Source organism: Helianthus annuus, chromosome 15, assembly GCF_002127325.2.
Source record: "Helianthus annuus cultivar XRQ/B chromosome 15, HanXRQr2.0-SUNRISE, whole genome shotgun sequence".
Lineage (NCBI taxonomy): Eukaryota > Viridiplantae > Streptophyta > Magnoliopsida > Asterales > Asteraceae > Helianthus > Helianthus annuus.
This window is the reverse complement of record NC_035447.2, coordinates 28,352,438-28,368,279: the sequence shown is the minus strand read 5'-3', so window position 1 is coordinate 28,368,279 and position 15,842 is coordinate 28,352,438. Positions and strand designations below refer to the sequence as shown.

Below are 15,842 nucleotides of genomic sequence, written 5' to 3'. Positions count from 1 at the left end.
TGTTTATAGTGTAATATCTTGTTACTAAAAGGCAAGGTGGCATAATTGTAATTAAGGAGAACCTCCTTAATCCTTGGCCTATAAATAGAACCCTTAGGGTTAGGATTTAGGACTTTTGTCACTTTGCTCATTTGGAACTTTGGAGAAGATAGGAGCTAGAGAGAGAAACTAGAGAGAAAAAGTGACATCATGATTCAGGTGCTTTGTACGATTTCATATTCTTCAATAGAATCACAGATTAGATTACGTCTCGTGTGTTCGGTCACGTTCGTGTACGGATTCCGCACGTCACACGTTCGGTTACGCAATCGTTTCGGAGTCAAAACCGGTCCTAACAAGGGGTGTGAAAATAAAATTTTAAGGGTGTGAGAATAGTGGGAGCTTATCGATAAACTTCGTGTGTTTTTCATGGTGTCATCAAGAAGTTACGAGAAGCAACGAAAAGCAACGAACTGATAGTGAAAGAAACATCTATTTAGTTATCATTTCATTCATCATCTCTCAATTTTTAAGTAAATTTATAAACCAACATATCTTGATTTTTGAAATTAAACATCGTTGGCATTCAACACATTAGAAAATCCTTTATGATAATTAAAACATGGGATTCCCTGCATGTTTGTGGCGGACATTTGATTAGTATCGGTTAGATTCATCACAGCTCAGTATGATACCGGCACTCAGCATAGCAAACGAAAGAAATACATCTATCAAAACCATAAAAACGAATACATATACCAATTTAGATAATACAATTACCAGTACTGATATTATTACATCATAATGGGTTCAGTTCATCACGACACTGTCAGGAGTGTCAAGTAAACCTTAAAAAACAAATACCAGACCTAGTACCCATGTTGTTCGAACATTATTTATTCGATTTTCCAAAGTAAAGAACAAACAAATCAGTTATATTTAATCTACTTGTTTTTTTTCATATATAACTTTGAAACGTAAATAAAATGTAACATCTCAAATTTTAAAATAAATATATGGGTTTGTAATCCTTGGGCCAATGAATGAAAAAGCCCATCCATTTCAAGCAAGTTTTGTTCAAACAACCCCTAAAAGAGAATGGAGTATCTAATTAGCTGCCCCCATTAATTCACTCCATTCCATTTCACGGGGAGTTGGAATCCTTATCAAAGGTCGATATCGAGGGTTGTTGTGGTGTTTAACACTATAAATTAAAGAGGAGATTGTACGATTCAAACGAGTTAAAGGAATTGTTTTACACTTTCACTCATATAGCTTTGTGTTTGGTGATAGTTTATGCATGGGACCATGTTATACGCCATGTCCAAGGTATTTGGAAGCATAAAGTTTGTATCTAGATATGTTTACACACCTTCAACGTGTGGCGCAATCAACAACTCGATTTAGGGTTTCTACAAAGAAGACATGTAAAAGTTCTCGCATGCTATAGATTTACGCACAGCAGTATAGCCAGTCTTCTAAAGGATAGTTCTCGCATGGTTTATACGAAGAGTATAGATTTTGCATGTTGGTGTATAGAAAGATTTCACATGATAGTATCTATGAAAACTATAGATCTCACACATAAATTTTTTGCACAGTGCAGGTTTCGCTTGGAGAGATCACGTATAAAAGGTTTGTACAAAAAGTTATCATTTCACATGTAAACCTTTGACCAGATAAACTTGATGTCTTAAGGTCGGGATCATCCAGTGTTTTGATGCATAGTACCACAGCTGAGTTTCTAGACCCCTTTTAGATAGTTTGTTGGGGATGTGCATACTTGGTGAAGTACTATAAAGTAAGGTGTCAAAGTTAATGTATGAATGTTAAAGAAAGGAAAGTTTTATCACAAATGCTATCCGGAAACGTTTTCAATTAAATAAATGTGAAGTATTTTGAAACGATAGGTTAATTGATACAAACCTAATATTTAAAATAATACATAAAGTTAAAGTAAGGATTCATGTGAGTTACCTCCGGAGTTGCAAGTCTTGCCTCGTAGACCATTTTTGTGAACCTACAAGGACACTAGTCTTAGGGGCTGTTTGGTAGCCTTTTAATGACCATTCAGATGTTATCTCTTAATGGTTTAAAACCTCTGAATGAATAAGAGGTAACCTCAAGTCTGAATGGTTAAGAGGTAACCTCTGAATTGTAAATCATCACATGTCACATTCTTCTGCCTTCTCATTGGTAAAATTCTTAATGGTTCTATTAAGAGGTAGCCTCTTAATAACCATTCAGAGGCTACCAAACAGCCCCTTACTGGGTAATCCATGATGGTGAACCTAATACGTGGGGAGCATATAATAGGACCGGGTAGTTACCTACGGGGCCACAAGTCTTGCCACGCGCCGCCAATTCCGCACGTGATGCGTTCATGCATTCACCTAACGATCGTTACGTTTAAATTACTATTAGACACTCGACTATAAAAACATAGAATCGGACTCACACCCTCTCGTTACATTATCTCTTTCCTCTTTCACACACTAACACTCTCACTATGTGTCGTCTTATAGATTCTTCAACTATGTTAAATACACAAAGATATTATAATTTGTGGTTGGGTTTTGAGTAGCACAAGCTTCAATTTATATCTCTTCAATACATGACTTGTGTCCTCTATTAATCTATCAATTCCATATAATATTTTTTAGTTTTATGTGAAACTCTTTGCACCACCTTTTCATATTTTCATGGGGAAATGAAACCTTGTTGATCGTCTCTCCATTTATAATCATCATCTACACAAGCTCAAATTTTGTTCAATTTCCGGTGTAATGGGTTGCACATCTTCTAAGCAATCGGTATGCCGGAACTGTCATGCTCAGCATTCTCCAGTTCGGATGAGCTATTCGTCGCTCCCGAACCCCTCTCCTCAACGCGAACACGACGACCACCATGTCGTCGCGCTCACCTCCACCACCCTCGGATACCTCTTGCTTGATCCGTCAAAGAAACCGAGCCGGTTGAGCCAGGATCTGGTGGTCCCACGCGTTCGACAAGAACCTGTTGGAGGAAATGTCCTGGAGATGAACACTAAAGACTTTGAAGTTGGGGTGATAGAAGCGAAGACGTGGTCGAAAATGATTGACGAAAAGATTGCGAAAATTGTTCCGAAAACGCCTGTTTTAACGCCTCCTGGTGAACCGGAGATGATAAATGCATGGGAGATGATGGAGGGCTTGGATGATTCAAGCCCTCTACCAGTTCCAGTTCCACAGTTAACATCAGTGGAACTGGAACTGGAAAAACAAGAACAAAAACAAAAACGCACCCATTGCGTCTCGTTTAATTATAGTCCCAACTCGAATACCATTGATCAACCCATATTGCCATCCGGGTCAAACCCGGATGACACATCAAACAATATTAACATAAAGTCCTTGATCAAAGAAGAACATGACAATGCAAAGACATCATTACAAACCGGTGAAAATGATCAGAATGTATCGCGTAGCAAAGAGAAGTTGATTTTATACTTTACAAGCTTACGAGGAGTCCGAAAGACATACGAAGATTGTTGCCACGTTCGAGTGATTCTAAAGAACTCAGGTGTTCGAGTCGATGAACGCGATGTATCTATGCATTCGGGGTTCAAGGAGGAGTTGAAAGAGTTATTGGGTGATGGATATAATGGAGGGGGGTTGCCAAAGGTGTTTGTGGGGAAGAAATACATAGGTGGTGGTGATGAGATTAGGCGATTTCATGATGAATATCAGCTAGATAAGGTGTTAGAGGGTTGTGAAATGGTGGATGATTGCGGCGGTAATGGTGGTGTTGGCGGAGGTTGCGAGGCTTGTGGGGATATAAGATTTTTACCGTGTGATACGTGTTCGGGTAGTTGTAAGGTTTACTATGACGTGGACTCCGATGTTGGTGAGGATGAAGAAGTAGAAGAAAGTGATTGTGGGTTTCAAAGATGTCCTGATTGCAACGAAAATGGACTCATAAGGTGTCCGATTTGTTGCGACTAAATGCACACTTGTTTATACGGTTATTATAATTTTTTATTTTAAAACCGTTTTTGTATTCTATATATATTGTAAAATGAAGATATGTAATATTGTGATTATGAAAGTTTTATAAGTTGGTGTTATCTTAGATATGTCTTTTCTAAATGTTGTAATTATAAACATACTAAATCGAAAGAAAAAACTTGAAAGTTGTGTTACATAGGGTTGAGATCATAGGTGAGGGTGGTCACCAAGGCTCACCTCCTGGAGGTGCTTGTGGAGGCTATGATATCCGGTTATGTTTGACAATAACAATAATAAAAATTCAGCTTATGTAACAATAATGTTACGTCCCGCTTGCAATATACGCATATAATGCATATATGTGTGGGTTTGCAAGGGGAAAAAGTAAAATTACACTAATTTTAACGTTATTTTACTAATTTCGTGAAAATAACGAAAAAAAGCGGGGAAGGTTAATCATGCATCATGTGGTGGCGTTGATAGCCGAAATACTAGGGGGTACATGCACTAATCGGCCTTTGTTCCAATTGTAGAGTGTTATGTGCCTTATGTCCAAGGCTTGATGCAAAACTATTATCGAGCCGGAGGTCTCACGAGAAGCACCCTCTCTATTCCTAGCTACGAGGTAGAGGTAAGGCTGTTTACATCTTACTCTTCTCAAACCCTACCTTAGCCTTGCTATTTGTGAGATTTATTGAGTATGGATAAGGATCATTACAGAACATTAATTATTGCGAGAACAAAAAGAACAACTTTAAATCACTAAATTTTGGGATTTAAGGTTCATATTTCTTAAATTTTATGTTTCTTACATTCATATATGTATTATATATACATAAAAAATCATATATTTTTCCTTACACATAGTCTACATACATATAGGTAATTTAGCCTATACATAACCTACATGTGTGTAGGTTATTTAAAAACTGTAGATTTTTCATATTTTTTTTTAAATTCTAGTGTGAGAAATAATAAATCTTTCATTTATAACATTTTCATTTATTTTTTATGTTTTTAGGATTGAAAAAAATGAGTGATTCATTTTATTCTGCGTATTCTCACAATATTTAGTGTTCTGCATAGAACCTTCCCCTATCGAGTATAATGATGATGATGATAAAATAATGTCTAGCATCAAATTTTGGTTGTTTTGATCGGCTATAAGCTAATCTCTTTGAGAATTCAGGAATTTACTTACATATACAAATAACATGGCGGCAATAGTTATGCCACCCTATTGGTGAAAAATGGGCGGCTGCCCTATCTTTTTTTTTTTCATTTTTAATATGATTTTGACTCGGTTCAAAGTACACTTATGCTTTTACCCTCAATTTAAAATTACGAATTTGCCCTCGGTTTAAAATTATGAGTTTGCTCTCATTTAAAAAATGACAATTTTGCCTCAGTTAAAATTTGTAGTCTTTCCATCGTTTTAGTTTTTTCCCTAGCTCAAAATTACGATTTCGCTCTCAGTTGAAAAATATGATTTTGCCCCCTTTTCAAAAATTACGATTTAGCCATGAGTTTAAAATTACGCTTTTGCCCTTAGTTCAAAATAAAATTATGCTTTTGTCCCCAGCAAAAAATTACGATTTTGCCCTTCGTTCAAAACTATGATTTTGCCCTACTTCAAAACAAAATTTTGGTTTTGTCCTTTTTTAAAAACTTCTGATTTTGCCCTTAGTTAAAATCTGTATTCTTGCCATAGTTTTAGGTTTCTTTTTTTCTTTTTTTTTTTGCAAAATTATAGTAGTTTTTATTTTACTTGGTTGACTCAATCTAACTTTTTTGTCAACCAGGTGTCAAACACTCGCTCATTGTTTCGAACAATTTACTATTTTGCCCCCAGCTCAGGCTTGCCATCTTTTTTTTAGCAAAACTATGGCAGTGTTTTGGTTTAATTGGTTGACTCGATATAATTTTTTTGAGATCGTGTTATGAGTAATATGCACAAATAACTAAAATACATGCGTACATGTTATGAAACTAAGAAATATTCGGCTTAACGCCCCGCAACGCGGGCGGGGCATCTAACTAGTTTATAGTACAAAACTAAAGACATTTCCATTAAAAATACCACCCTTATTTTTTTATATATGGCATATACCCGTTAAATATGTGATATTCTTTTATTACTAAATATACCTATTATCCATCCATATGTAAATGAATCAACATACCCCAACATTACACAAGAACAAGATCATGTTTCAACTTTCTAGCACTTTGACCATAGCAATAAACAATACATGTGTGTTCTAAAGCTAGTGATAAATATTGAACATATCCGTTGTACTGACTCTACGATTATAGTAACTTCTTGTGATCGCAAACGGGTCCAACGCGATAAGATAAATTGCTAGAAAACACATTAATAACATAATACAATCATTGTGTGCCAAAATATGTGGGAGCCTCATTTATGTACCTGCTCTCACTTGGCATCAAGTGTATCGTATGTATTCATGATGTTATGACTTATGACACCTAAGCATTATGAATGATAGTAGGTTGGTTATACAAGAAAACTAGCCAAAGTTACTTTCTAAAAATAATATTGCTAATGAGACTACTTCTTTTGTTTGTGATATGTTGTGGAATAAACTTTATAACCCACCCGTGCATACTTCGGATTTTCAAAAGAACGTTTCAAGACAGATTTTTGTAAAAAGATTAAAGAGGTCATAATAAAACATGGATTCAAAACACCGCACTTCGTATTTTCAAAAGAACGTTTCAAGACAAAACCTTGTATAATGATTAATAAAAGATTAAAGAAAAGAAGTCGTAATAAAACATGGATTCCAAAAACACTGCAAAAATTTATAATCAAGTTAGTAGAATATCCAAATACCCTTATAATCTCATAATATTACACCTTATAAAAATTCGTTGTTGTTATTAATATTGTTGTTGCTGCTGCTATTGTTAAATAGTAACTATAATTTTTTTATTACAACTTTTATTATAAGATAAGTTTAATATATTTTTATGAATGTCTTAGAGTTTGAGATGTCACGGCCCAATGTTAATCGAGATTAGTAGGACAACTTGATGGGTCTTGTATCAAGCATCTTTCTTTAATTGGGCCTAATCAAACTATACGTTTTCGTTTGGCCCACCCAACTATAGCTACATATAGAAAAATTTTGAAAAAAAAAAATTACATATAATTATAATAAAAAATTTATTAGCCATGATAAAGATGTTTCTTAAAATCGACTATATGACATGTTTTAATTGTTGACTGAGCTGTTTGAGTATGTATAGATCGATCAAGTAATATTCTATTTATTTCGAAGGTATTCGTGACTTTTATAAACATGTTGTTAAGGATATGTGAATACTGAGGAAAAATAATAAAGAAAGAAAAATGTCATTACTATATATAAAAAAACAATGTCACGGTTTTCTTTTGTTTTTTTTTTTTTTTTTACAAATGTAATTTTAATATAATTAATGTACAAGTTAACAAATCACAAGCGTACATATTGTGAAATCTAGCTCCATAATTATCCCATAATTAACGAAGGACCTATGATATTCTATCACTCCCCCTCAAGTTGTGTAGTGGGATCCCCAATATCCAACTTGCACAATACATCCTCAAACGCTTTTACTGCAATGGCCTTTGTAAGAATATCTGTCAATTGGTCTTCAGATTTTATACACGAAAGTTTTACTGTGCCATCTTCAATTTTTTCTTTTATAAAATGCTTGTCGATCTCAACATGTTTTGTTCTATCATGTTGAATTGGATTTTCTGAAATTTTAATTGCAGCATCATTGTCACACATCAACTGAGTCGGACGCTTTAGTGGAAAACCAATTTCCTGCCATTAGTTTCTTCAGCTAGAGAATCTCTGTGATACCTTTCACAATGCCTCTGAATTCTGATTCAGCACTTGACAAAGATACAACCTTGTGTTTCTTGCTGCTCCAGGTGACCAAGTTTCCTCCAACTAAGGTAAAAAATCCCACAGTAGACCGTCTATCATTTGGATTCCCACCCCAATCTGCATCAGTAAAAATTTTAACATCCAAGTGCCCATTTTTTTGAACACTATACCTCTTCCCGAAGTACCCTTAAGGTATCTTATAATTCTCATGGCTGTTTACATATGTTCTTCCTGAGGTCGGTGCATAAATTGACATACAATTCCAACAGCATAGGCAATGTCAGGTCTAGTATGTGCCAAGTAGATTAACTTTCCTACCAGCCTTTGGTACTGTCACACCCCCAAAATACCACATGCGGAAACTCCGCGGGACGTGTGACGTACCAGGATCTAGCCACCAATCACATTGAACCCATAACAATATTTTAAATAAAAACTTTCATTCAATAACATAAAGTATTACAAAACGTTAAACTTAATTCATTGTATACAGCAGAAGCATAAATCACTTGTTAAGCGTTTCATAAACCACGTGTTCAAAAACCATTAGACTTGTGTTGCAATTCCATGTATCTCGACCCATGACCACTCCAGCCTTCCAGACAGCAAGTTCCCAATGTTATAACCCCATAGACCTGCAAGCATGCAGACAAGTGTGTCAGACAACGCTGGTAAGTTCACAGTTTTTCGAAAACGTTAGTTACCAAGTGTTTAATCCAGTTTGTTAACAAATCCGAAAGTAATGTTGATAATATCTCGTTACTGAACAAGACGGCTCCTGATGTATGTTTTGCCCGTTCCCCAGTGCTCCTATCAAAGCACTGGGCATGACTGGGTCATTAGTTCACACCCGTCCTCTCCGGTATGGGGTGAGGGTGCCAAACCTAAGTAGCGCTACCAACTAATACCCCGCTACCTCTCCGGTAACAAAAAGATGGGACTTAAGAGTGATAGAGTGAGAATATTATCCAACATCCCAGTTTTACCCAAAAGACTTATCCCTCCCCCGGATACCCACTGACTGTCCCAACCACCGGGACGCATGCTCAAGAGTAGTGAACTCACCTTAGATTTGCTCGGTATTTAACAAGATACTTTACCCGTTCCAAGTCGGTCAACCAACCCTACCGTGGTTACCAAAGGCAATCAGTATTGTGTTCACACATATCACGTATCTAACATACACGTTGCACAAGTAGCAGACAGGTAAGATACATGTTCTCATACAAGTCATAACCGTTAAACATGCAACCCATTGTTCTATAACGTTTATCGTAAAATCACATAACGAGTGTTTTGTTCCTAAACCAGTCCACGCCCCATGTTTATGACACATATCAACATTCACAGATATATTGTTTGTTCATACAGGTTAAGTCCAGATTAATACTATTACCATGTAACAGATAGGTTTTTCTAATCCAACTACCCTATTCAACACAGTTTCATTCTACCTTTCACAGTTTCATTTAACATAATACACATTATATGGTTTCATTAACTAATCTGACCAAGCATCCTTGACAGAAAATCACAAGTGACGAGACAGAAAATCATACACATCCTATATGTTTCGTCGGGGCCAGGTTATGACGAAACTCATATGTTTCGTTGGCATGTTTCGTCGAGCTCACTTATGACGAAACACTACTAGTTTCGTCGAGGTCTCCTGCGGCGAAACACCACTAAGTTTTGTCGCCCTCATCAGTTGCTGAAACAGTTACAATTTTACCATGAATTAAGGGAATCCATTTACTTACTCAAACAGTTTCCGTTTATGCATTTATTCGATCAAATCATGAGGTTATTCAATGATTCTTATGAACCCTAATCAACTTCCAACCATAAACAACAACCTATTCTATCATCGAATCATCTATTAAGTTGCACCAGATCATTCAGCCCCCTATTAACATGCAATCATCATGTACCGGAGAGGTTAGGTTTTTATAGGCCATGTGTCTAAATTAGGTTAGGTTTTATGGACCATGTGTCTAAATTAGGTTAGGTTTTATGGACCATTTTTTGCACATCAGTAACAGCTCAATTCCTGTTGCTCTAGTATTGACAATCGGTATAGCAATAAAAAGAGAAAATCAAAAATGAAAAAGTCTTAATATACCCAAAGATTTAAAAAAATACCATAAGTATTTAAAATAATAAATTTAGTGTTACAAAATCTATCTACTATAATAAAAGAAACCAACTTTTGGACACGTGTCATTTATTGAAGGTATTCTCAAATTTATACTTATTTTATATTAACTAAATAAATAATAAATTAATATTAAATCTTATCATACTTTAATAAAATATTATCCTGGAATCTAAATTGTTAATTTAATATATTTTTAAAACAAATACCTCTCTTTCCTATTTATCTTATATTGAATATATAAATAATAAATTAATATTAAATGTTACCATAATTTATTAAAAATATAACTTTTTTTTATTATTTGGTATGCAAAATTATATTTATTCAACTCGTGTAAAACGCGAGGTTTTAAAAATATAACTTTTTTTATTATTTACTATACAAAGTTACATTTATATTACCCGTGTAATACACGAAGTTTTTAAAAATATAACTTTTTATTATAAAATTAGATTTATTCAACACGTGTAATATACGGGGTTTTTAAGGATATAATTTTTTATTATTTGGTAGATTTTTCAACCCCACTATACACGGGTTTTTTTTAAGATACCAAGTTTTTAGTATTTAATATACAAAATTACATTTATTTAATTTGTGTAAAACACATGGTTTTTAAAGATATAACTTCTTTTTAGATCTATTCAACACGTGTAATGTACAGGGTTTTTAAGGATGTAATTTTTTTTTTATTATTTGGTAGATTTATTCAACCCAATTATACACGAGTTTTTTAAAGATACGACATTTTTATTATTTAGTATACAAAATTACATTTATTTAATCTGTGTAATACACATGGTTCTTAAAGATATAATTTTTTTATTATTTGGTATAGGGTTTTTTAAGGATGTAATTTTTTGATTATTTGGTAGATTTATTCAACCCGATTATACACGGGTTTTTTTAAAGATACGGCGTTTTTAGTATTTAGTATACAAAATTACATTTATTTAATTTATTTAATCTGTGTAATAGACAAATATATAACTTTTTTATTATTTGATATATAAAATTACATTTATTTAGCAGGTACAATATACGGAGTTCATAAAGATATAACTTTTTATTATTTAACATATAAAATTACTTTTATTAAACTCGTGTAATACACGGGGTTTTAACCTAGTTCTTTAATAAAAAAACAAAAGGGGGAAAAATATATTGGTTCGCTACAATACCTACACGTTCGAAACATAGATTAAAAAGGCTTTTGTTAAATAATAAAATATTTAAAATTGTAAAATTAATTTATCATATTTAACATTTCAAAAATACGATATAATTAATTAAAACTAGAAATCGTTTTTTTTTACCTTTATTATTTAATTATTATAAAATATAAATTAGCAACAAAATGTTGCTTTATAGAGCTCTACCCCATGCATGGGGAGATTTTAGAAAAAAAAAAGTTGATTTTTCATTTCTAACCCAATTTTTTTTCTTCTTTTGCAATTTTTAACCCTAATACCTTTTTATTTTCATCTTTGGCCCCTTATAAATTACATCTTTCACAAATTATTCGTTTTACGTTTCATTCTAAATTTTACAAGTTAACACGCCGCAACATGTGTGTGGGTTTCACCGTTTTATGGTATTTTTTTTTCCATTTGACAGGTTCGTCGCAACACGTTTATTTTCCCCGTTCGGCTTAGTTATTCTTTTCTACGTTTTACGTTTCGGTCTAATTTGTTCGCATTAACACACAACAACGGGCGTGCGTGGTTCAACGACTTTACTTCTATTTTTCGTTCGCTGATATTTTTTTCCTTTTTATTTATTTTATTTTACGAAATTTTCCAATGTTGGGGTCGCCGACAATTGTGTTGCATTGGTGCTACTTGGTACAGTTTTACGAACCTTTTTAACCTATTGTCACGGCCCCCGGCCCGGTTTGACCCGTTCCAGGAGCCGCGGGACAGAAATCCTGCGGTACTTTGTTTATTGTGAGTTTAGCAGCGGAAATTTTATTTACAGGATCGTTTAAGCTAAAAACTTTTCCCGATTATTTTATTTCACAATTCGGGATAAAACCCTGATAATTTACAATAGTAAGATTTTCTAGATAAAACACATTTCTTTATTTTATACTGAGCCACTATCTTAAGCTTGAAATGCTTCCCCTGCATTTTTCCTGAATTACAGCAGATTACCTGAAACATGTTTGGAAAAGATTTTGTCAGCGGGGAAATACTGAGTGAATTATTCTAGTTGCTGAAAATGACACATCTGTTATAATTCACAGTGTTAAGATCTTTTACAATGTTTCTGATATCAACCAACTACCCACAGTACTTTACCACTCGACCCATTGGCCCACCTGTCCAATGGTGTCTGTGATTATGGTCATATCACCCAATGGCTGCCCCAATGGTGACGATTATCAAGTAAAGTGCACAATACCCCATATACCGGCTGTATCTTGGTGGTTACATAAACTTAATCACTGTAATTTATAATTCTGGAAATAATTTGGAGTATTGTAAAAGAGTTGATAAAAAGAGAATAACTCACATTGCAGATTTAGTACTGACAGAATATGATTTTAGCCCTGTTAACCTAATTTCAATAATAATGCACACAAAACAGGGTTAGTGATCAATACAACAGTCACGATATCTTACGAGATCAAATTCTCACAATGAACGACAAAGTGCGATACTTAAACTCATTTATCGAATTAACGACAAACGACAAAGTATAATACTTAAACTCATTCATCGAACTAACGATAAACGACAAAGTATGACCCAATGTGGGCGGCACTTAAACATTCTTTGGATATATTGATCTCGGAAACTGAATCGTAATAGCGATCGAGTAATTACCCTGTTCCGCGGCAGCACTTCGTGATCGTGTGTGTTTAATTTGTGATATAACAGCCTAACATCGATGTACAGAACGAATTCGATCGACGTTTTAACACCAATAGTCGAATGCCAAGGTCGGCTATTTATAGCCCAAATTTCATGTTGCTTACGGACCGTATGACCTAACCCTTACGGTCCGTAAGGCAAGCTGGTAGGCTTACGGTCCGTAAGGACTAACCCTTACGGTCCGTAAAGGTGCGGCCTAGCTTGTAGATTAGCCTAGTCAGTGGCATAGACTTCGTGAATCAACAACATTCGAAATTCAGTATATACAACGCATAATTTAAGATAATTATCGAATAGGGTTTAACCCCCCTGAGTTTTAGGGGCCCTGATCCTGATTTCGATTTTTCTGGAAATTTCAGGGTTAGTGCGGAATTACTTGGGTGTCTCAATTAAGGTTTCCTTATTGACTAATTATTATTCTAATTACTAATTTTAATGATAGTTGTTACATCCTCCCCACCTTAGGAAAAATCTCGTCCTCGAGATTCATTGAAACAGATGAGGGTACTTGCGCTTCATTTCTGATTCCAGTTCCCAAGTATATTCCGGTCCTCTCTTTGAATTCCATCTGACTTTCACCAGTACTAGTCGCTTGTGTTTGAGAAACTTGATCTTTCGGTCTTCTATTTGTAAAGGTTTTTCTATGAATTTCAGTTTTTCATTTACCTCTATGTCTTGAAGAGGTACTACTAGAGATTCGTCTGATAGACATTTCTTAAGATTGGATACATGAAATACATCATGTACTCCAGCTAGTGCCTCTGGTAATTGTAAACGATAAGCGACTGGTCCGATTCGTTGAATCACTGGAAATGGTCCAACATATCTGGGACTCAGTTTTCCTTTCTTACCGAATCTTACAACTCCTTTCCAAGGAGATACTTCAGCAGTACTTTGTCTCCTATTTGGAATTCAAGTGGTTTGCGACGATTGTCTGCATAGCTCTTTTGGCGATCTCTAGCTGTTTTCAATCGTTCCTTGATTCGAGTTATCTTGTCTGTGGTTTCTTGCACAATTTCCGGACCTGATAATTGACTTTCTCCTATTTCTGCCCAATATACAGGTGTTCTGCACTTGCGTCCATATAGTGCCTCGAATGGAGCGGCTTCAATACTTGAATGATAACTATTGTTATAGGAGAATTCAATTAATGGTAAATGGTTATCCCAATTACCCCCAAAATCAATTACACATGCTCGGAGCATGTCCTCTAAAGTTTGGATCGTCCTTTCACTTTGTCCATCGGTCTGTGGATGATATGCAGTACTTAGATTAAGTCGGGTTCCCATTGATTCTTGGAAACTTGTCCAGAAACGGGAAGTGAAACGACTATCTCTATCCGATACAATGGAGAGCGGGACTCCATGTAAGGATACTATCTCATCTACATACAATTTGGCTAACCTTTCCATACTAAAGGTTTCCTTTATTGGTAGAAAATGAGCTGATTTGGTCAATCGATCCACGATTACCCAAATGGCATCATTACCTTTTCGAGTCTTGGGTAACTTAATAACAAAATCCATTGTTATAAGTTCCCATTTCCATACAGGCATTTCTAACTGTTGTAGTAAACCTGAGGGTTTCTGGTGTTCGGCTTTAACTTGTGAACAGGTTAAACACTTAGATACATATTCGGCTATATCCTTTTTCATTCCTATCCACCAGAAATTCTTTCTTAAATCTTGATACATCTTATTGTTTCCTGGGTGTATGGTATACCTAGATTTATGAGCTTCCTCTAAAATCTTTGATCTTAAATTTCCTTGTTCCAATTCTTTTAGGTAACCTTTCATTCCTTCGGCATCGTCCTTGATTGCTGTTTTCTGGATTTCCTTCACTTGTTCCATTAAATCTATTTGTAGATTTATTCTAAGGGCACGAACTCGCCTTTGCTTTTCATGATACTTACGACTTAAAGCATCTGCTACTACGTTTGCCTTTCCTTTGTGATATTGAATATCACAGTCGTAATCACTTAAAATCTCCATCCATCTTCTTTGCCTCATGTTTAACTCTTTTTGCCCAAATATATATCTTAAACTTTTATGATCTGTATAAATAGTAAATTTACTTCCATACAGATAATGTCTCCAAATTTTAAGGGTAAAAACTATGGCTCCTAGTTCTAAATCATGAGTTGTATATTTTTCTTCGTGCTTTTTCAATTGTCTGGAGGCATACGCAATTACCTTCTTGCGTTGCATTAACACACATCCGTATCCTAGTTTTGAAGCATCGCAATATACTTCAAAATCTTCTGTTCCTTCTGGTAAAGCTAAGATTGGCGCATTGGTTAATTTCTGTTTTAAAATTCTAAAGGCTTCTTCTTGTTTTGGTCCCCATTCAAACTTAGTAGCTTTACAGGTTAGCTTAGTTAATGGTACAGCTATCTTGGAAAAATCCTTAATAAACCGTCTATAATAACCAGCTAAACCTATAAAACTTCTAATTTCCATTGCAGTTTGCGGAACCTTCCAGTTGGTAATTGCTTCTATCTTAGCAGGATCTACGTGAATACCTTCGTGATTCACCATGTGTCCTAAGAATTGCACTTCTTGTAGCCAAAATTCACACTTCGAGAATTTAGCGTACAACTTTTCTTTTCTTAACAAAGTTAAGAGTGCATACAAGTGCTGACAATGCTCGACTTGACTTTTGGAATAAATGAGTATATCGTCAATGAACACGATCACAAATTTATCCAAATATGGTTTACAATCCTGTTCATCATATCCATGAATGCAGCTGGGGCATTTGTTAGTCTAAAGGGCATGACTGTAAATTCGTAATGACCATACCTAGTTCTAAAAGCAGTTTTAGGTATGTCTTCCTCTTGAACCTTTAATTGATGATATCCGGAGCGCAAGTCTATCTTAGAAAAATATTTAGCGCCTTGTAATTGATCAAAGAGATCATCAATCCTAGGTAATGGGTATCC

General features: G+C 34.9%; 1 protein-coding gene across 1 annotated transcript; it reads left to right on the top strand.

Moving 5' to 3' along the window:
* Nucleotides 1-2,478: 2,478 nt before the first annotated feature.
* Nucleotides 2,479-4,075, top strand: LOC110909525 (uncharacterized protein At5g39865). Its single transcript, XM_022154434.2, has one exon. The coding sequence runs from the start codon at nucleotides 2,766-2,768 to the stop codon at nucleotides 3,960-3,962; it is 1,197 nt and encodes a 398-aa protein (XP_022010126.1). The 5' UTR covers nucleotides 2,479-2,765; the 3' UTR covers nucleotides 3,963-4,075.
* The last annotated feature ends 11,767 nt before the right edge of the window (nucleotides 4,076-15,842 follow it).

What these genes read in the sequence shown, in the direction of transcription:
- LOC110909525 (XM_022154434.2), top strand. Translation starts at nt 2,766, where the DNA reads ATGGGTTGCACATCTTCTAAGCAATCGGTATGCCGGAACTGTCATGCT.